The following is a 21,004-nucleotide window of genomic DNA, read 5'->3' on the forward strand; positions in this document are numbered from 1 at the left end:
AATGACTTTGCAGATTCATACTTCCAGAGTCCTAAAAAAAAAGGCTTATTTCTTACTGATTTTTATAGTGAATGAATTTGTCCTATTGTGCGATCATTTTAAAGATTTTTCCATGGGGCAAAAAATTTTGCAAATAAATATGCATTTTGCCCAAGTAATTTACTGGTACAACTGTAAAAAGAGTTCAAAGAATTGTTTGAAAGTAGGTCTATGGCTTTATGGTTTTGAGAGAAAGCTGAAGGCATGGTTAAGATGACTAGATTAAACTTCTTGGAATCCACTCCTTTGGGTTAGTTAAAGCACTGCCAATTCACAACTCTTCCATGTAAAACAAGTAAAGGTTAGCGTGCAGTCAGATGTGAAGTTGTATGAATGCTGCTATGTTTAATTTTTGAATTCGTACCAAATTATTCTGAAAATTAATGTTTGGAGTAGTTTTTCTTCAGCGGCCAGGTACACTTGCTGTTTGGGCAGCATGAATATATAGCTCCTGTGAATGACAAAACGCCTTTTTTAAAAAGTCTTTCACTAGTTACTCACCGAGTATAAAGAGAGCCAATAGGAGTAAAATAAGGTGATGGTAAGTTAAAATTTTGACCCCTTAAGACCTTATTCAAACAAAGCCCAGACTGATGAGATAAAAATCTGATAGCTATAAAAGCAGCAGTTGTGCAACAACTTGAATTTCTACAGTGCCTTTAACATGGTAAAATGCCCTAAGAGTCTGAGTGTTATATCAGACTATTTTCTGTTGAGTGCTTCATTGGAACTTGCTGTCTGTGACATTCTTTCGCCAGGATGTTTGATGGATATGCTTTATTGTACGCAGTTTACCTGTGTTTTCAATTCTATTTACACATTTCCTGGAACAGCCTAAACTGCAATCTTATCCGCACCCACCATTCTGTGGTTTAAAATGTCACTTCTCTATAGTGCTCCATCAGGTTCCCTGACTCAGTGCCAGATGTTCTCATCCAGTTGAGAACGGTGCATAGTGAGAGCTTTGAGGTAAGAAGTCTTGGTGTTGACCTGTAGGGCTGAATTTTATAGCGCGCCTGCACATTGCGATGGTGCTTCAAAGTCATCAGACTTCAGGCACAGATGCGCCGTGGCCAAGCCCCCGTGATATTTTGTGCGAGGGCTCATTTAAATGGAGGGGCGGAGCGGCCATCCCCGATCCGGCGCCACCACATAGGCGCTGGCGCCAGTTTTAAAGGGCTTTAAGCCCTTTAGGAGCATTTGAATCTTTAAAGAGAGAGAATGATGAAAATTAAAGTAACATATGTAGTAATATTCTCACTCCCTTCACCCACACCCCCAAGGAGGAATCGATGGATTCATTGGACATTCCCCCCCCAAAAAACCTTTTGTGCAGATCACAACCTTTCCTCCCCCCGACCTTTAACAAATGTAAACCTTGACCCCTTCCTACCATCCTCCCCACCAATCAAATGGATTTTCCCTGCTCCCCCACCGCCCTGAAATTTTCACTCCTCCTCCCTCCCCACCAGTGTCACGCCTCAGAAGTTCTGAAAGCACGCGAGTAATATTGGCGTGGGACGGCCGCCGGGACAAGGTAAGTTGATTTGCATGTTGTTTTAATTAATTTTAATATTTAAATGAAGGCCCCACCACCAAGCAGCAGGGGGGCCTTGCTGCTGCTGGTAAAATGCTTTGGGGCCTTCTCGGCGTCAGGGGTCATGGCAGGCCAGTCCCGCAAGTATTTTAGGCCCCCCCCCCCCCCCCCTGCCACGACCCCCGACATCGAGGGGCTGGTAAAATTTAGCCCAAACACTCAGCTGTTCCAGCTGCTGCGTCATGCAAAATAGTCCAAAGTAAGAGTTTAAATGTATATATTCAAAATAACTACCATTTCTAGGACCATAGGAACAGGAGCAGGCCATTTAGCCCCTCCAGCTTGTTCCACCATTCAATGAGATGGCTAATCTGAGACTTAATGCCATATATTTGCCTTTGCCCCATATTTCTTAATACCTTTAGCTAACAAAAATCTATCCATCTCAGTTTTAAAATTGACAATTGATGTAGCATCAATTGCCATTTGGAGAAGCGAGTTCCAAACTTCTGCCGCCCTTTATGTGAAGACATGTTTCCTAATTTCACTCCTGAAAGGTTGGGGTTCTAATTTTTAAATTATGCCCTCTAGTCCTAGACTTTCCAACTAATGGAAATAGGTTCTCCCAATCTACCCCATCAGTTCCCCTTACTATCTTGAAAACTTTGATCAAATCACCCCTCAAACCTTCTAAATTCCAAGGAATAGGTATGTAAAAAGGAAAAAATTAGCAAAGACAAACTATGGTCCATTACAGGCAGAAACAGAATTTATAACGGGAACTAGAGAAATGCAAAGAAGCAAAATAATTACTTTGTGTCTTTCTTCATGGTGGAAGATACAAGAAGTCTCCCTGAAATAATTGACATCCAAGAGTCTAGTGAGAATGAGGAACTGACAGAAATTAGGATTAGTAAAAAAGTGGTATTGGAGAAATTAATGGGACTGAAAGTTGACAAATCCCCGGTACCCGATGATCTTCGCCCTTGGGTGTTGAAAGAGATAGCTACAGAGATAGTGGAGGCATTGGTGATCATCTTTCAAAATTTTATAAATTCTGAAATAGCGCCTGCAGATTGGAAGGTTGCAAATGTAACTCCACTGTTTAAGAAAGGAGGGAGAGAGAAAACGAAGAACTACCAACCTGTTCGCCTGATGTCGGCAGTAGGGTAAATACCAGAATCTATTATAAAGGATGTGATTACTGGACACTTAGAAAATAATGGTCTGATTGGGCAGGGTGCAACTTGGCAGGACCGTATCTCCAACACTGAAGTCCTCGAGGCGGCCAACATCTCCAGCATATACACCCTACTAAGCCAGCGGCGCCTGAGATGGCTTGGCCATGTGAGCCGCATGGAAGATGGCAGGATCCCCAAGGACACATTGTACAGCGAGCTCGTCACTGGTATCAGACCCACCGGTCGTCCTTGTCTCCGCTTTAAAGACGTCTGCAAACGCGACATGAAGTCCTGTGACGAGTCGAAGAGACTTAGCAGTTGGCAGGAAAAAAGTCAGAAGCACAAGGAGAGAGCCAACTGCGTAACAGCCCTGTCAACCAATTTTATCTGCACCACCTGTGGAAGAATCTGCCATTCTAGAATTGGCCTTTATAGCCACTCCAGGCGCTGCTTCACAAACCACTGACCACCTCCATACGCTTACCCATTGTCTCTCGAGACAAGGAGGCCAAAGAAAGAAAGAAAGAAGAAGTGGATGTGGTGTATTTGCACTTTCAGAAGGCTTTTGATAAAGTTCCACTTAGGAGGTTAGTAAGCAAAATTAAAGCGCATGGGATTCGAGGTAATATACTAGCATGGATTGAGGATTGGGTAACAGGCAGAAAACAGAGAGTAGGAGTAAATGGATCATTCTCAGGCTGGCAGGCTGTGACCAGTCAGGTACCCCAAGGATCAGTGCATGGGCCTCAGCTGTTCACAATATATATCAATGATTTGGATGTGGGGACCAATTGTAATATTTCCAAGTTTGCAGATGACACAAAACTTGGTGGGAATGTGAGTTGTGAGAATGATGCAGAGAGGCTTCAAGGGGATTTGGACAGGCTGAGTGAGTGGGCAAGAACATGGCAGATGGAATATAGATTCATAGAAAGTTTAAGGCACAGAAAGAGGTGTGAGGTTATCCACTTCAGTAGGAAGAACGGAGGTGCAGAGTATTTCTTAAATGGTGAGAGATTGGAAAGTGTTGATGTCCAAAGGGACCTAGGTGTTCTTGTTCATCACTGAGATCTAGCATGCAGATGCAGCAAGCAATTAGGAAGGCAAACAGTATGTTAGCCTTTATCACAAGAGGATTTGAGTACAGGAGCAAAGAAGTCTTGCTTCAATTGTATAGAGCATTGTGAGGCCACATCTGGAATATTGTGTGCAATTCTGGTCCCCTTGCCTGAGGAAGGATATACATACTTGCCATAGAGGGAGTGCAACGAAGGTTCACCAGTCTGATTCCTGGGATGGTGGCATTGTTCTAAGAGGAGATATTGAGGACACTGGGCCTGTATTCTCTTGAGTTTAGAAGAATGAGAGGAAATCTCATTGAAACTTACAAAATTCTTAAAGGGATAGACAGGGTAGATGCAGAAAGGATGTTTTCTCTGGCTGTGGAGTCTCGAACCAGGGGACACAATCTCAGAATAAAGGGCAAGCCTTTCACTTCTTCACTCAGAGGGTGGTGAATCTTTGGAATTCACGGCCCCAGAGGGTGGTGGAAGCTCAGTCACTGAGTAAGTTGAAGACAGAGATCAATAGATTTCTAGTTGCTCATGACATCACGGGATATTAGGATAGAGCGGGAATATGGCATCGAGTAGACGATCAGCCATGATCTAGAATGGTGGAGGAGGTGCGAAGGCCTAAATGGCCTACTCTTGCTCCTACGTTCCTAATACATCCTATCAAGCAAACCCATCACCTGCCAAGACTGAGGCACACATTATTTCGCCACATGAACAAAAACTTTAAAATTGCAAGCCCTAACTGGAAGGACATTTGCATAGTACAAGACAATGTTGAAACTATGGGGTCCCAGCAGTTGCTTCCCCAATACACAGAAGTGGTCAGACCAGTTTCAGTCACATGGTTAACTGGCTGTTGCAGAGAATTTGAACTTCCAACAAAGGATTTGAAGAGAAAAGCCGTGTGCTCATGGAGCAAAGAAGGCTGTGCTCCTGGAACTGAAGCAGAACCCTCTCTGCCTGCCTCCATCTCTTTCCCACGGAACTGAATCTTGTGAAGACATGTAAACTCAAAGAGAGAACAGTCTCCTACGTGAACAAGGTTTAAGACGAATACTGGGCCCCAGAGAACGCAAGGTGATATCTTCAATCAAGGACTACAGCAAGTTCTAGAAACAGTAACAAGATATTGCCTCAAACTGTTCTACTTTTCTTATGCTCTTTTCTGTCCTTATTTGCATGTGTGTATCGTGTGTGCATGCTAGCATGGGCACATCGTATATCAGAAGGTGTGAACCGTATTAGAGTTTAAGTTTACGGTTTAATAAATTTCATCTTCTTTAAAGCACAGAAAGCCTGTTTGTGCTCATTTCTTTGCCTTATAATTGGAAAGTTGTGAACAAAGATTCACAAAAGGGGAGCTCAAAACAGTGTGTTTAAAATTAAACCCTGTAAGACCAGGTGAAGGTAGTAACAGATCCCTAGACACATTTCGCACCTGGTTGTAACAATCCCTAGTTTTTTAAATCTTTCTTCATAACTTGACCCTTGGAGTCCAGGTATCATATTAGTAAACCTACGCTGCACTCCCTCCAAGGCCAATGCACCCTTCCTAAGGTGCTGTGCCCAGAACTGCTCGCAGTCCTTCAAGTGTGGACTAACCAGAGCTTTGTAAAGTTGCAGCCATATTCTCTCATTAAGTATGCTTAATTTACTAAGTTAATATGAAATGTGTATTAGAACAAAGTTCTTGGGTGAAGTTACTTTAAAAAAAAAAGTTTGTAGTACTCTCCAAAAGTTCCCATCAAGAGATATTTTTGGATCAAACGTTTTAGACCTAAAGAGCGATCCGAGATCCCTCAATATCTCCATTAATTTATGTACATTTATTTGACAGATTCTTCGCATGGGATGCCATCCTTCAGCGACCAAGCAAATCAACAAATGAATGGTTCTCAGCAACCAATTAATATAATGCACCCACCTGTTTTACCACAGCCAATGAATGCACCACCACAGCCAATGAATGCACCGCCACAACCAATGAACGCACCACCACAACCAATGAATGTCTTTCCATATCCAATGAACGTCCACCCTCCTTTATTGCATTTCCATCATCCGTTCATCCACCCCCCTCCACCACTGAATGTGCATTCAGGAATATCTGCAGTGCAGCCAACTGCAAGTGGAAACCTGCCAAACAGCCCACCTCCACCACCACCTCCGCCTCCGCCAGCCCAGTCAGTGAACTTCGCGGTTCAACAGCATGACATGGCACAGCCTCAGGTGAGTTTGAAAGATATGAATGCCATTTTAATGTGTTCAAGTCTGGTAGATAAATGAGAGCAGGATGAAAATGGGGGGAATGGTGGCATAGTGGTAATGGCATGAACTAGTAATCTGGGGAACCAGGCTAATGCCCTGGGGACACAGGTTCAAATCCTGGTGGAATTTAAATTCAATTAATTAATAATCTGGAATTAAAAACTAGTCTCATTAATGGTGCCATGAAACTATCATCAATTGTCGTAAAACCCTTCTGGTTCACTAATGTCCTTTAGGGAATGAAATCTACTGTCTTACCTGGTCTGGCCTACATGTGACTCCAGATCCACAGCAATGTGGTTGACTCTGAAATGGCCTAGCAGGCCACTCAGTTGTCAAGTGCAATCAGGGATGGGTAACAAATACTGGCCTTGCCAGCAATGCCCACATCCCCTGTCAGTGTTTACAGGAGTTTCCCAGCTTGGCTTTCCAAATAATTGGAAAGTTTGCAGACAAGGTTAAATGCTCCCCCTAGCTGAATGAGGCTCATGTGTTTGCATGGTTACAGTGCTTTTCTTTGGGACATTGGTTCTTTTGCTAATTAGTATATTGAAAGTTAAAAGTACTTCCAGAATCATTTTTAAGGATATATTTCACCTCTGTACACATGATCCAGACTTGTAATCCATTGAAGATCATTAGCACATTCTAGTCCAACAGATGCTCATTGAGCCTCCTTATTAACATACTGGGTTTGTTCCAGCATCATGAATGCTATTCCCATTCTAAATTGTCCAAAAGGTGATAAGATACAGCCAAAGCCATTTGTTGGATTGCTTTGACCGTTGCATGTGAATACAGATTTTATCTTTTGCGGTCACTATAGTGTAATGGTTGTGATACTTCACTCGTAACCCAGAGTCCATGGAGTAAGACCCATCATGACAAGTTGTACAATTGAATTCCGTAAATCAGATAATTGGGGAATTCACCATAAATCATCTAGATTGTTGTGAAAACATACTGCTTCATTAATGCCCTTCAGGTAAGGGAACCTGCCACCCGTACCTGGTTTGACTTAAGCATAACTCCAGTCATATTCTGTGGTTGACCCTTAATGGTGTCTAAAGTGGCCTACCAAGCCACATCCACCTCAGAGCGACTAGCATTGGCAATAAATTTGCTCTCATCACGTCACCCATATCCTGAGAATTTTTTTAACGTTGTGTTTACACATCTCTGGAAGTAACAAATGGCAACACTACTTCAATTCAAGTGGTTTTGGTCTTAGGACATTTGTCCTTGACATCTTTGGGTATTTTTTATAAATGAGTAGTTACACTTGTATTTAATTTGCATTACATTTGTAACAAGACTTGGTCTGCTTATGACATCTAGCCATTAACATGGATAAAAGCCTGTGCTGTAACAAGACTATTGTGATGATGGGCAATCGATGCATTATAAATACAGAATTATTGGTTTCCACAACTTTACATCTAGTGTGGCTCCTTCTGGTGTTTGGTGTACCTGCCAGTAGTATTCAGGTTCCTAGTTGTGTAGTTATTGGACTTCTGGCTAGTCAGTTTTAAAATATGAAGACACACCAACCAGCAATGTCCAGTGTTAGCCTTTGCTGAATTTCTGGTGACGATACTGACTTACTTTGAATTGATTAAATTAGTCATCGAGTCATTACGGCACAGAAGGATGCCATTCAGCCCATCAAGTCCATGCCAACTCTCTCTCTCGAGCAATCCAATCAGTCCCATTCCCCCGCTCTATCCCCATAGCCCTTTAAGTTTATTTTCTTCAAGTGCCCATCCGATTTTCTTTTTACATCATTCATTGTCTCCACTTCCACCACCCTCATAGGCAGCGTGTTCCAGGTCATTACCACTCGCTGTGTCAAAGTTCTTCCTCACATCCTTCCTGCATCTCTTTCCCAAAGCCTTAAATCTATGTACCCTAGTCCTGGTACCATCAGCTAATGGGAACAGCTTTTCTTTGCCTACCTTACCTAAACCTGTCATAATCTTGAACTCGTCGATGAAATCTTCCCTCAATCTCCTTTATTCCAAGGAGAACAACCCCAGCTTCTCCAACCTAACCTTGCAGCTAAAATCCCTCATTCCTGGAACCGTTATTGTAAATCTCCTCTGCACCCTTTCAAGGGCCTTCGCATCCTTCCAATCGTGCGGTGACCAGAACTGGGTGCAATAGTCCAGTTGTGGCCTAACCGGGATAAATTCCATGCTTTTGTACTCAATGCCTCTTATATATGAAGCCTAAGGTCTCATATACTTTGCTAACTGATCTCTCAATATGTCCTGCCACCTTGAAAGATCTATGCGCACATTCCCCCAGGTCTCTCTGTCCCTGCACGCTCTTTAGAATTGTGCCATTAAGTCGCTATTGCCTCTCCCTATCCCTTCTGCCAAAAAGCACACCTCACACTTCTCTGTATTAAATTCCATTTGCCACATCTTTGCCCATTCTGTTGGGCTAAATAAGTACTGCTGCAGTCGATTAGTATCATCTTCACTATTTGCCACACGTTCAGTTTTGGTATCACCAGCAAATTTTGAAATTTTACTCTGTATTCCAATATATATCAAAATAACAGTGATTCTTGCACTGACCCTTGGGGAACACCAATGTCCTACCATCCTGCAGTCTGAAAACAACCATTTACCACGACTCGCTGTTTTCTGTCCTTAAGCTGATTTTTTTTTTATCCAGATTGACATTGACCCTCCTATTCAGTGAGCCTCAAATTTATTAGCTGGCCTTTTCTGCAGTACTTTTGTCAAAAACTTTCTTAAATCTATGTAGACACCATCCATTGCATTCCCTTCATCAACCTTCTCTGTTATTTCATCAAACAATTCATTTAGATTAGTCAAGCATGATCTGCTTTTCTCAATTGTTCCCCTGATTATTGTCCCTAAAAACTTATCCACCACTGATGTTAAACTGACCTGCCTATAGCTACTAGGAATGTTCTTACAATAAGGGTGTCACATTTGTCACTCTCCAGTCCTCTGGCACCTCCCCGGTATCTAGGGAAGATTTGAAGATTATGGCAAGCCCTTCTTCTGTCTCCATCCCCACTTCGTTTTAGCAACCTGGGGTGCAAGTCATCAGGGCCAGGCGACTTATCCACTCTAAGCATAGCCAGCCTTTCCGGTACATCCAGCCTATCAATTTTCACCCCATCCATTATCTGTGCTCTCTACACTTGTACCAATATTTTGTCAGCAGCATCTTCCTTAGTAAACTTCCTAGTATTCTAGCCTTGCCCAGCATCTCTATGCATATATCACCCACTTTCTTCCTAATAGGACCCACCCGCTTCTTACTACTTATTATTTACATGCCGGTAGAAAATTTTTGGATTTCCCTTTATGTTAACTGCTGTTCAATGCTCATATTTTCTCTTTGCCAGTCTTATTTTCCTCTTCACTTCCCCCGTCAGCTTATTGTATTTAGCCTGGTTCTTGCTTGAAGAATTCACCTGACATGCATCATACACACTCTTTTCTTTTGTTTCATCACATTCTCTATCTCCTTCATCATCCAAGGAGACCTAACTTTGGTTCCCCTACCTTTCACCTTTATTGGAATTTACCTAGCCGTACTTGAAACATGTCCTCCTCAAAGATCACCCATTGTTCCGTTAGTTTTTTCTGTCAGTCTTTGGTTCCATTCAACCTGGCTAGATCCCACTGATCCCATTGAAGTTAGCCCTCTTCCAATTTAGAAGATCAACTTTAGATTGTTCCTTGCTCTTCTCCATTACTAATCTAAACTTTATGGTATGTTAATTACTCTTACCCAAGTGTTCCCCCACAGACACTTGGTCCACTTGGCCCCCCTCATTCCCCAGCACCAGATTCAGTAATGCCTTCTTTCTAGTTGAGCCACAAACATACTGGTCAAGGAAGTTCTCATGAATACATTTCAGAAATTCCTCCTCCTCCTCCTCCTTTCCCTTTGCTCTTAACATTCTGCCAATCAATATTTGGGTAATTAAAGTCCCCCAGTATCACCACTCTATAGTTCTTGCACATCTCAGGGGCGGCACTGGTGCAGTGGTTAGCACCGCAGCCTCACAGCTCCAGCGACCCCAGTTCAGTTCTGGGTACTGTCTGTGCGGAGTTTGCAAGTTCTCCCTGTGACCGCATGGGTTTCCACCGGGTGCTGCAGTTTCCTCCCACAGCCAAAGACTTGCAGGTTGATAGGTAAATTGGCCATGGTAAATTGCCCCTAATGTAGGTAGGTGGTTTGAGAATTGAGGGAAGGTGGGGATGTGGTAGGGGATATGGGATTAATGTAGGATTAGTATAAATGGGTGGTTGATGGTCGGCACAGACTCGGTGGGCCGAAGGGCCTGTTTCAGTGCTGTATCTCTCTATGACTGTGATTTCTCTGCAGATTTGCTCCTGTCTCTCTCTCCAGTCCTGTTGAGATGTAACCAGGCCCTTTTGAATAGGTGCCTCCTGCCCCAGAAGTGGGGCTCCCTCCTCCGCCATGCCTCAAGCCACATATTGATCCTCCTATTTCTATGCTTGCTAGTTTGTGGCACTGAGAATAATCCAGAGGATACTACTTTTGAGGTCCTACTTTTTAACTTCCTCCCTAACTCCTGAAAATCTAACCATAGGACCTCAATACCTGCTCTTTCTATGTTGTTAGTACTGATGTGTACCACAGCTTCTGGCCCACTTCCTTCCCCCTGCAGAATATTCTGCATCCTCTCTCTGATGTCCTTTACCCTGGCACCAGGGAAGCAACACACCATATGGGACTCAAAATGATGGTTACAGAAATGACTGACTGTTCCCCTAACTATAGAATCCCCTGTAATGACTGCATTTCTACTCTTTGCTGTTCCTTCCTGTGCAATCCATTGCTCATTGGTACCATGGTCTGGACTGCGCTTCTTCAAGGTGTCATCATTCCCGGCAGTCCCCAATGCTGAGTACCAGTTTGAGAGTGGCACACAACCCGAAGACTTCCTGCCTCTTAACTTTTCCAGATGGCCACCCATCTACTCTCCTGAACTCTTCCTGCCTGTGGGGTGACCACCTCCTGGAATATGCCATCCAGGGAACTCTCATCCTCCCTGATGCTCCACAGTGACTCGCGCTGCCCCTCAAGCTCAGATGTCTACACATGTGGCCCCCTAAGACACATGTTGTATCTTGAAGTTGCAAGCAGCAGGTCTCAGCTGTCCATCCGTGATTCAGGAAATCTCTTTCCCTCTTTTAGAATCTAGTTAGTATCTTGTTTAAACTATTAATTTTAATTAATGCCTCTCGACCTGCTTTGTGCTAATACTCTTATTAATTCACTTACTGTTATACTTAAATAAAAGCAAAATACTGCGGATGCTGGAAATCTGAAACAAAAACAAGAAATGCTGGATTCACTCAGCAGGTCTGGCAGCATCTGTGGAAAGAGAAGCAGAGTTAACGTTTCGGGTCAGTGACCCTTCTTCGGAAGGGTCACTGACCCGAAACGTTAACTCTGCTTCTCTTTCCACAGATGCTGCCAGACCTGCTGAGTGAATCCAGCATTTCTTGTTTTTGTTACTGTTATACTTACCCTGATTGAAATGTTTAATTTCCTGGCTTCTAATTTGAAAGAATGCCCTTGTTTAGAGAAAGAAAAAGAGAAATATTCACGAGCCAATCACTTACCTGCTTTCCAGTGGTGTCACACTTTGATTTTTCTATCTCCGCTCTGGCTCTCTGCTCCCACTCTACACTAATAGGTTATAAAAGCATGGTCCTGCTGTTTTATCAAGCTGAATCCAGGATTGGTACGAGTCCAAGTGCTGTCAGGGTGGATGCACTAATGACGACAAATAGGCAGATTGCTGTCTTTATGTAATTCAGGTTGGGTATATATATTTTTTTAAATAATGTCCACCTGCTGTGTCTTTGGAAGATCTGTGTGAGGACCTCTTTGTTGTGTGCCAGAACTGGTATGTGATGCCCAGTACATGTAACTGATTGCGTTCATGGGATGAAGATTTGATACCTACATTGGATCATCACCTACATTGAGCAAGATTGTTACACTAATTTTGCCTTTTTGTACTGACATTGTGTTTCTTTGGTATAATGTTGCACACATGAGGATCTGAGTTTAATTGCACAGTTAAAATATGCACAGTCTCAAAATGTTGGAATGAAAGCAGCCCATTGGATTTTTTCAATCTTGTTGGTACTTATTAAAGTTGATGCCCATAAGTAATTGTTTCATTAAGTACTGTGTTTTGTGTGTGTGGATTTTCTTTTTACTACTTCTATGGAATACCATAAAGTGCTTGATATTTTGCTTCGCTTCTGTTTTAGATCATCCCTCCTCCATGTAGTGTTCCTGAGGTGGATTTGCAGAGCAGTGCTGCTTGTGTACCCATCCCAGCTGGAGGGTCAGGCAAGACAGTGCAAGCTCCACTTTCTATAGATGTTTCCTCTTCAACCTTTCAGTCTGTGCAACAAGTCTTTGCATCTCTTTCAACTTCAAAGCCTACACTAGAAAAAGAAAGCTTTAAAGAAGAATTTGAAACAGAAAAGCCCAAGAAGGACAAGGCAAGTCCAGAACTATCAATGATTGATTTAATTTCTACTGAATTATGTTCCCGTATAGCAAAAGAGCTAGCTACATTGTTGACTTGAATGTTTTTTGTAACATTGCTATATAGCATGAGCTTCCCACAGATATATAAACTGACATCCATTTGATTTCCCAGTTCTGTGTGTTGCATACCTAATATGCTTTCAGTGATTAGGATTTCTGCCCACTTGTGTACTTTTACATGTGTACATTTTAGGTTGTAATCTTTTTAAAGCTTCTGAAGCTATGGTTAAAAAGTACACATGTGGTTTGTGTAATATCATTGTTCCTTGATTACGTTAGTTTACTATTGCCATCTGTTGTTGATGTGGCTGATGCTTGAGCCTTCCATTCTATTTTTGATGAAGCTATGTTTCATATAGAATATACAACTTAACTACTTTCCTGTCCAATATGTAGAAATGTACTATTCAAGAAAGAGCTGTAGAAGAAGTGAAATTAGCCATCAAGCCTTATTACCAAAAGAAGGACATTACCAAGGATGAATATAAAGAAATAGTCCGCAAGGCAGTGGATAAGGTAACATCTTAAAATGGACACTAACTTTACCCAAGATTGTTGATGGTGATAGAGTATAAATATATTTTTCAGTGTAAGAGAATTAAGATAGCTTTGGTCATTTGGCTAATTGTTTAGCTATCAGGTTTTTAGGTTGGTAGCCCCAGCGTACTGAGATAAGGGGGAATAAATAGGTGCAGTTATTGACCCGTGCAGATTTGTCCTTCCAGTTAGCTTATCGAAATATCTGGTGTTACACCCACAAATATATCAGTAGTAAGATCACAGAGAGACCATAATGAGGATAATATTCGTGAGTGCTTTGGAAATATTAGCTAATCAAGGAAAATCAACAGGGATTTGTGTCACTCTTGATAGTTGAATTAAATTCATTGAGAAAATTACTCATTGAATGCACAAAGTGAATTCAGTGAATGTGATATATTTGGACTTTCAAATATGTTTTGGATAAAGTGCCATATAAGTGATTTGTTGTGAAGGTTAAGGCCAATGAGATTAAAGTTGTAGTGAATCTATATTGCACCTTGTGTGGAGAGTAGATTAATAGAGGAGCACGTGAATGTTTTCGATTCACAAGATGTAGTTTGTGGCATGCCCAGGGATATGTTGGAACTTTTTCCTTCTCCATATACATAAATGGTTTGGACATGGACACAGAAGGAATAATAAGATTTGCAGATAGCTTAGGGGCCATGACAAATGACATAAAATTGCAGGAGGCTAAAGGAGGGCATTGGCCAGTTAGGAGAGTGGTATTATATTGCAAATGCCATTCAAATGAAGCTGAATGTAAATTGCAACATTTGGTGAAAGAAAGAGAATGTAAATCTACCCTGCTGGTAAACTTCTCAATGGAGTGAAGGAATAGAGATATATAGGTACAGATACACTTGACCAATGCAGGGTTACAGGTAGGAAAAAATCCTACAGTGGACAAATAGGATTTGGGTTTTATATGTAGAGGAACTGAACAAAATGAGGGAGGTGATGATGAATCTATATAAAACACAAAGCCAAGCTGGGAATACTGCATGCAATTATGGGCACTCCAGGACACCTTGTTATAGAGATGCAAAGAACAAAGAAAATTACAGCACAGGAACAGGCCCTTCGGCCCTCCAAGCCTACGCCGATCCAAATCCTCTATCTAAACCTGTCGCCTATTTTCTAAGGGTCTGTATCTCTTTACTTCCTGCCCATTCATGTATCTGTCTAGATACATCTTAAAAGACGCTATAGTTCCCGCGTCTACCACCTCCGCTGGCAACGTGTTCCAGGCACCCACCACCCTCTGCATAAAGAACTTTCCACGCATATCCCCCCTAAACATTTCCCCTTTCACTTTGAACTCGTGTCCCCTAGTAATTGAATCCCCCACTCTGGGAAAAAGCTTCTTGCTATCCAACCTGTCTATACCTCTCATGATTTTGTACATCTCAATCAGGTCCCCCCTCAACCTTCGTCTTTCTAATGAAAATAATCCTAATCTACTCAACCTCTCTTCATAGCTAGTGCCCTCCATACCAGGCAACATCCTGGTGAACCTCCTCTGCACCCTCTCCAAAGCATCCACATCCTTTTGGTAATGTGGCGACCAGAACTGCACGCAGTATTCCAAATGTGGCCGAACCAAAGTCCTAGACAACTGTAACATGACCTGCCAACTCTTGTACTCAATACCCCGTCCGATGAAGGAAAGCATGCCGTATGCCTTCTTGACCACTCTATTTACCTGCGTTGCCACCTTCAGGGAACAATGGACCTGAACACCCAAATCTCTCTGAACATCAATTTTCCCCAGGACTTTTCCATTTACTGTATAGTTCACTCTTGAATTGGATCTTCCAAAATGCATCACCTCGCATTTACCCTGATTGAACTCCATCTGCCATTTCTCTGCCCAACTCTCCAATCTATCTATATTCTGCTGTATTCTCTGACAGTCCCCTTCACTATCTGCTACTCCACCAATTTAGTGTCGTCTGCAAACTTGCTAATCAGACCACCTATACTCTCCTCCAAATCATTTATGTATATCACAAACAACAGTGGTCCCAGCACGGATCCCTGTGGAACACCACTGGTCACACGTCTCCATTTTGAGAAACTGCCTTCCACTGCTACTCTCTGTCTCCTGTTGCCCAGCCAGTTCTTTATCCATCTAGCTAGTACACCCTGGATCCCATGCGACTTCACTTTCTCCATCAGCCTACCATGGGGAACCTTATCAAACGCCTTACTGAAGTCCATGTATATGACATCTACAGCCCTTCCCTCATCAATCAACTTTGTCACTTCCTCAAAGAATTCTATTACGTTGGTAAGACATGGCCTTCCCTGCACAAAACCATGTTGCCTATCGCTGATAAGCCCATTTTCTTCCAAATGGGAATAGATCCTATCCCTCAGTATCTTCTCCAGCAGCTTCCCTACCACTGACATCAGGCTCACCGGTCTATAATTACCTGGATTATCCCTGCTACCCTTCTTAAACAAGGGGACAACATTAGCAATTCTCCAGTCCTCCGGGACCTCACCCGTGTTTAAAGATGCTGCAAAGATATCTGTTAAGGCCCCAGCTATTTCCTCTCTCGCTTCCCTCAGTAACCTGGGATAGATCCCATCCGGACCTGGGGACTTGTCCACCTTAATGCCTTTTAGAATACCCAACCCTCCTTATGCCGACTTGACCTAGAGTAATCAAACATCTGTCCCTAACCTCAACATTCGTCATGTCCCTCTCCTCGGTGAATACCGATGCAAAGTACTCGTTTAGAATCTCACCCATTTTCTCTGACTCCACGCATAACTTTCCTCCTTTGTCCTTGAGTGGGCCAATCCTTTCTCTAGTTACCCTCTTGCTCCTTATATATGAATAAAAGGCTTTGGGATTTTCCTTAACCCTGTTTGCTAAAGATATTTCATGACCCCTTTTAGCCCTCTTAATTCCTCGTTTCAGATTGGTCCTACATTCCCGATATTCTTCCAAAGCTTCGTCTTTCTTCAGCCGCCTAGACCTTATGTATGCTTCCTTTTTCCTCTTAGCTAGTCTCACAATTTCACCTGTCATCCATGGTTCCCTAATCTTGCCATTTCTATCCCTCATTTTCACAGGAACATGTCTCTCCTGCACGCTAATCAACCTCTCTTTAAAAGCCTCCCACATATCAAATGTGGATTTACCTTCAAACAGCTGCTCCCAATCTACATTCCCCAACTCCTGCCGAATTTTGGTATAGTTGGCCTTCCCCCAATTTAGTGCACTTCCTTTAGGACCACTCTCGTCTTTGACCATGAGTATTCTAAAACTTACGGAATTGTGATCACTATTCCCAAAGTAGTCCCCTACTGAAACTTCAACCACCTGGCCGGGCTCATTCCCCAACACCAGGTCCAGTATGGCCCCTTCCCGAAGGGAAGGAAGGAAGGGTTTGCTCTAGAAAACCCTCCTGGATGCTCCTTACAAATTCTGCTCCATCTAGACCTCTAACACTAAGTGAATCCCAGTCAATGTTGGGAAAATTAAAATCTCCTATCACCACCACCCTGTTGCTCCTACATCTTTCCATAATCTGTTTACATATTTGTACCTCTATCTCACGCTCGCTGTTGGGAGGCCTGTAGTACAGCCCCAACATTGTTACCGCACCCTTCCTATTTCTGAGTTCTGCCCATATTGCCTCACAGCTCGAGTCCTCCATAGTGCCTTCCTTCAGCACAGCTGTGATATCCTCTTTGACCAGTAATGCAACTCCTCCACCCCTTTTACCTCCCTCTCTATCCCGCCTGAAGCATCGATATCCTGGGATATTTAGTTGCCAATCGTGCCCTTCCCTTAACCAAGTCTCAGTAATAGCAATAACATCATACTCCCAGGTACTAATCCAAGCCCTAAGTTCATCTGCCTTACCTACTGCACTTCTTGCATTAAAACAAATGCACCTCAGACCACCAGTCCCTTTGCTTTCATCATCTGCTCCCTGCCTACTCTTTCCCTTAGTCACGCTGACTTCATTTTCTAGTTCCTTACTGGCTTTAGTTACTACCTCCTTACTGTCCACTGACCTCCTCATTTGGTTCCCAACCCCCTGCCACATTAGTTTAAACCCTCCCCAACAGCGTTAGCAAAAGCACCCCCAAGGACATTGGTTCCAGTCCGGCCCAGGTGTAGACCGTCCAATTTGTAATAGTCCCACCTCCCCCAGAACCGGCCCCAATGTCCCAAAAATCTGAACCCCTCCCTCCTGCACCATCTCTCAAGCCACACATTCATCCTGACTATTCTTTCATTTCTACTCTGACTATCACTACTCTGACAATTTCGGATGGTATTGTGGAGAGGCGGGTATAGAATGACCAGAGATTGCAAAAACTACAATTGTATTCATTGGTGTAAAAAAGATTCAGATGATGTCTATGAGATGTCCAAAATTCTGAGGAACTGACTAAGTATCAGTGCTTATTTTGACTGATTGGTGAATTGGTAACAAGTGGCATAAATTTCAGGGCCTGCAGGAGGAGGTTAGAAGAAATGTTTTTTTACAAATGTGGAACATGTTACTACATGTGACAGTGGAAACTGATTTGATTGGCAGCATCTTTCAAGTTATTTTTATTTAAGGAGAAGTTAGTTAAACACATGATAGGGGGAGGGGAAATATTAAAAGGTAAAGAAAAAGCAGGAATGGGGCTAGAGTAGTTAGCAGTGGCATGGGTATGATGGAAGAAATGGCCTTCTTTTGTCCTTGCATTTCTTTGATTCAATTATACATATATAGTTCTAAATTTGGTTTGCAATCTATAAATGAATAAAATATGTGGATGGTCTCCGAATTCCAAATACCTTTAGGTGGGACTGTCAAGATAATGTTGCTTAACAAATAGAGATAATGGGGCACCACCTAACTTAATATGGCACACCACTTTAACTGAACCTGCAAACTAAGAAAAGTGGCAAGAAAGAAAATGTCCATAAAAGTAAGCAAACAAATATGACAAGCACAGCCTCTTAAGGGAAGAGAGCTATTTGCAAAAAACTAAAGGAAAGCCTTGGAAGCTGCAACTCCAGCCAGGCACACCCATAGAATGGAGGAGTTCTCCTCTCCAGAATGCTTCTCCATGCCCCCACTACTGCACCACCCCCCAACCAGCTTCAACCAGTGAGCAAGTATTTAGACTTTCACAACCCCTTGGTAAAATGAAATGGCATCAAAATGGCAGAGCTGATCTTATTGAAACATAAAATTCTGAGAGGGTTAGACAGAGTAGATGCTGGGAGGATGTTTGTCCGGGCTGGGGTTGTAATCTCAGGATAAGGGGTCAGCCATTTAGGACTGAGATAAGAAATTTCTTTACTCAGCGAGTTGTGAATCTTTGGAATTCTCGATCCAGTCAATGATCGATCAATTTTTGGGCTCTAAGCGAATCTAGGGATAGGGCAGGAGGTAAAAGTTGAACCATCTTATGGAATGGTGGAGCACACTCTTTGGGCCATATGGCCTACACCTGCTCTTGTTTATGTTCAAACAGGTGCAAGATAGGAAGTCCAAGTAGACAGCAATTAGTCAGGTGCTGAAACTCTGAAGACACGCTGTAATTTGCAGCATTTGATTGAAACACAATCAGCACAGAAAAATCCCTCCTAACATTCAGGCTTTCACTGCCCCAACCTTGTCATGCCACCGTGTCACCTCGCTCATGCTGAGCAGAAATCTTGAGCAGTAGGTGGTGGATTACCCTCAATCTGTATCTCCCTCTGCAATGGCCCACTCCATGCCCCAAACCTCCTATCCCTATGTCAGCACTCTTACTACCCACCTGGAAAAACTTTACAGCAATTGGCTGCCTGCCCCTTGCATTCAGAGGATTTTCCAGGCAGATACATAGGTCCCCAAGACCCCTCCTAATTTGCCCCCATTCCTCCACCCCCTTGTCTCCCATCCTTTTCTATCCTTCTCCCTCCCCCTCTGCCCCCTTGCCTTCTGCCTCTTCTCTTCCCCACCCCCTCAACCCTCCTTGACCTGGCAAATTCAATTTGGGTTTGATTGCCCGTGTGCAAGCCATGGGAAATCAACTAGTGTAATATTTGACAGTTTTTATTCTTTGGATTAGTTTTATATAATCTTTTGTATAATCTCATGGTGCAGAATAATTTGTTTTTAAAGTGAATAATTGCTACCCACCATGTTTGTACTTCATATTTTCACATTTGTCAAATAGATTCATTGAATCCTGTATGTCTTGTTCCTTAGGTTTGCCATAGCAAGAGTGGTGAAGTAATCCCAGGAAAAGTAGCCAACTTGGTAAAAGCCTATGTAGAGAAATACAAACATGCTAGGAAAGGGAACCCAAAGCAAAATCCTGAGGAATGTAATATCATTGGGAACAAATCTTTTTAAACAATAAAAAGCTATAGCTGATTGGTTACTAGTGTTAACATGAACCTAAAATAGAATGATGAGTAGGAATTTTGTTATCTATCGGTTCATATAATTTTTTTCCTACAAAGATTAGGTGTTTTTCTAAAATTGAAGCATTTGAGACAACACAATAACATGAAAGCATGCTGTTGTTAGTTATTTGGAGTTGTAAGGATACTTAAGAAGTATATGATCTGTCCTGGCCCCTCATGTGGGCTGTCACAAGATCTGTTGTATAAATGTGATATTTGTTAGATGATTTCCTAATGTATCAAATTCTCTTGCTGATTTTTTTTTTTGTTAACTCTAGTTAAGTGTTTTTGTAAACCATTTGTATGCTGTACAAAAGCTTCCAGGTTTAACTGGAAGGATCTGGATCATGTAGTTGCACTAAAGACTGGCATCTGAGGCTGATCAGCTGTTTTAGTGCATATAGGGTCTAAACAAAGATGATTGCTTAACACTGCTAGGACTGTTGCACAGTGGGAAAATGTTTGATAAAAGATTTGATTCTATAGTTTCATTTTTGAGAAAAGCAGAAAAGAATGGTTAAAAATGTGAGGAGTATTCTGTAATACTTGCCCTACACAGCAAAATAAATTTTCTGCTGCTTGTCAAACCAGTTTCTGGGTCTACATATATCCAAGTTCAGATAGCAAATCTGCATTTTTTACTCCAAATGTAATATCCTCTATAAAAGCTGAATTATTTTTCATTAATATTCTGGTGATAATATAGTAGTACATTTGTTTAAGCTAATTATTTCATCTTTGGTGTTGCATTGTTCAGATAATTTTAACACAATAAATCAGTATGGCAATAGACAATTTAAGTACTGGGGTTAGACCTTACAATGGAAATGTCTATATAGCTTGAGGACTTGATTATTCAGTGAATTTTGAGTGAAATGTATTTTTTTCAATATTTTCAAAGGCTCAAGTTCTGAATTTCTACACATTCTGAATCACTATTGTCAGCAGTGCTTAATCATATTTGTGTATTGAAACTAATAATCATGTAGAACAATACAAGCTTGCTTCTAGTTTTTGATTATTTAATAGAATATTGCAATAGAAACTGTCATACTTTACAGTCATCTGCTTTGAATGTCCCTACACTGGGTTTCCCTTTAAGTGCTTTCATTTGTGCTACAAAGAGGTTTGACACTTTCACAATAGAACCTACCTGCATTTCTTTTGGAAAAGAGCTAGCTTATCAGGAAGACAGCATGTTGTGTATTTTATGTTGATATCATTTTTGCTGAAAAGCTTCACAGTTAACACAAAAAATGTTATTAATAAAAGCAATGAATATGGGAAATACATTGATTCTATGACATGAGGATGGTCAGTTTATGATCTTCAGTAATGTTCAAGA

General features: G+C 42.0%; 1 protein-coding gene across 4 annotated transcripts in view; it reads left to right on the forward strand.

Moving 5' to 3' along the window:
* scaf11 (SR-related CTD-associated factor 11) overlaps positions 1-20,246 on the forward strand; it is a 101,741-nt gene extending 81,495 nt beyond the window's left edge. For all 4 annotated transcript variants that reach the window (XM_068050385.1, XM_068050384.1, XM_068050386.1 and 1 more), the window contains 4 exons: positions 5,671-6,062; positions 12,407-12,643; positions 13,089-13,208; positions 19,460-20,246. In XM_068050385.1, coding sequence (XP_067906486.1) covers positions 5,671-6,062; positions 12,407-12,643; positions 13,089-13,208; positions 19,460-19,606 — 896 coding nt within the window. In that variant the 3' untranslated portion in view covers positions 19,607-20,246. The remainder of the gene's footprint in view (positions 1-5,670; positions 6,063-12,406; positions 12,644-13,088; positions 13,209-19,459) is intronic.
* Positions 20,247-21,004: the final 758 nt, after the last annotated feature.

The sequence above is a fragment of the Heterodontus francisci genome, chromosome 18 (assembly GCF_036365525.1).
Source record: "Heterodontus francisci isolate sHetFra1 chromosome 18, sHetFra1.hap1, whole genome shotgun sequence".
NCBI lineage: Eukaryota > Metazoa > Chordata > Chondrichthyes > Heterodontiformes > Heterodontidae > Heterodontus > Heterodontus francisci.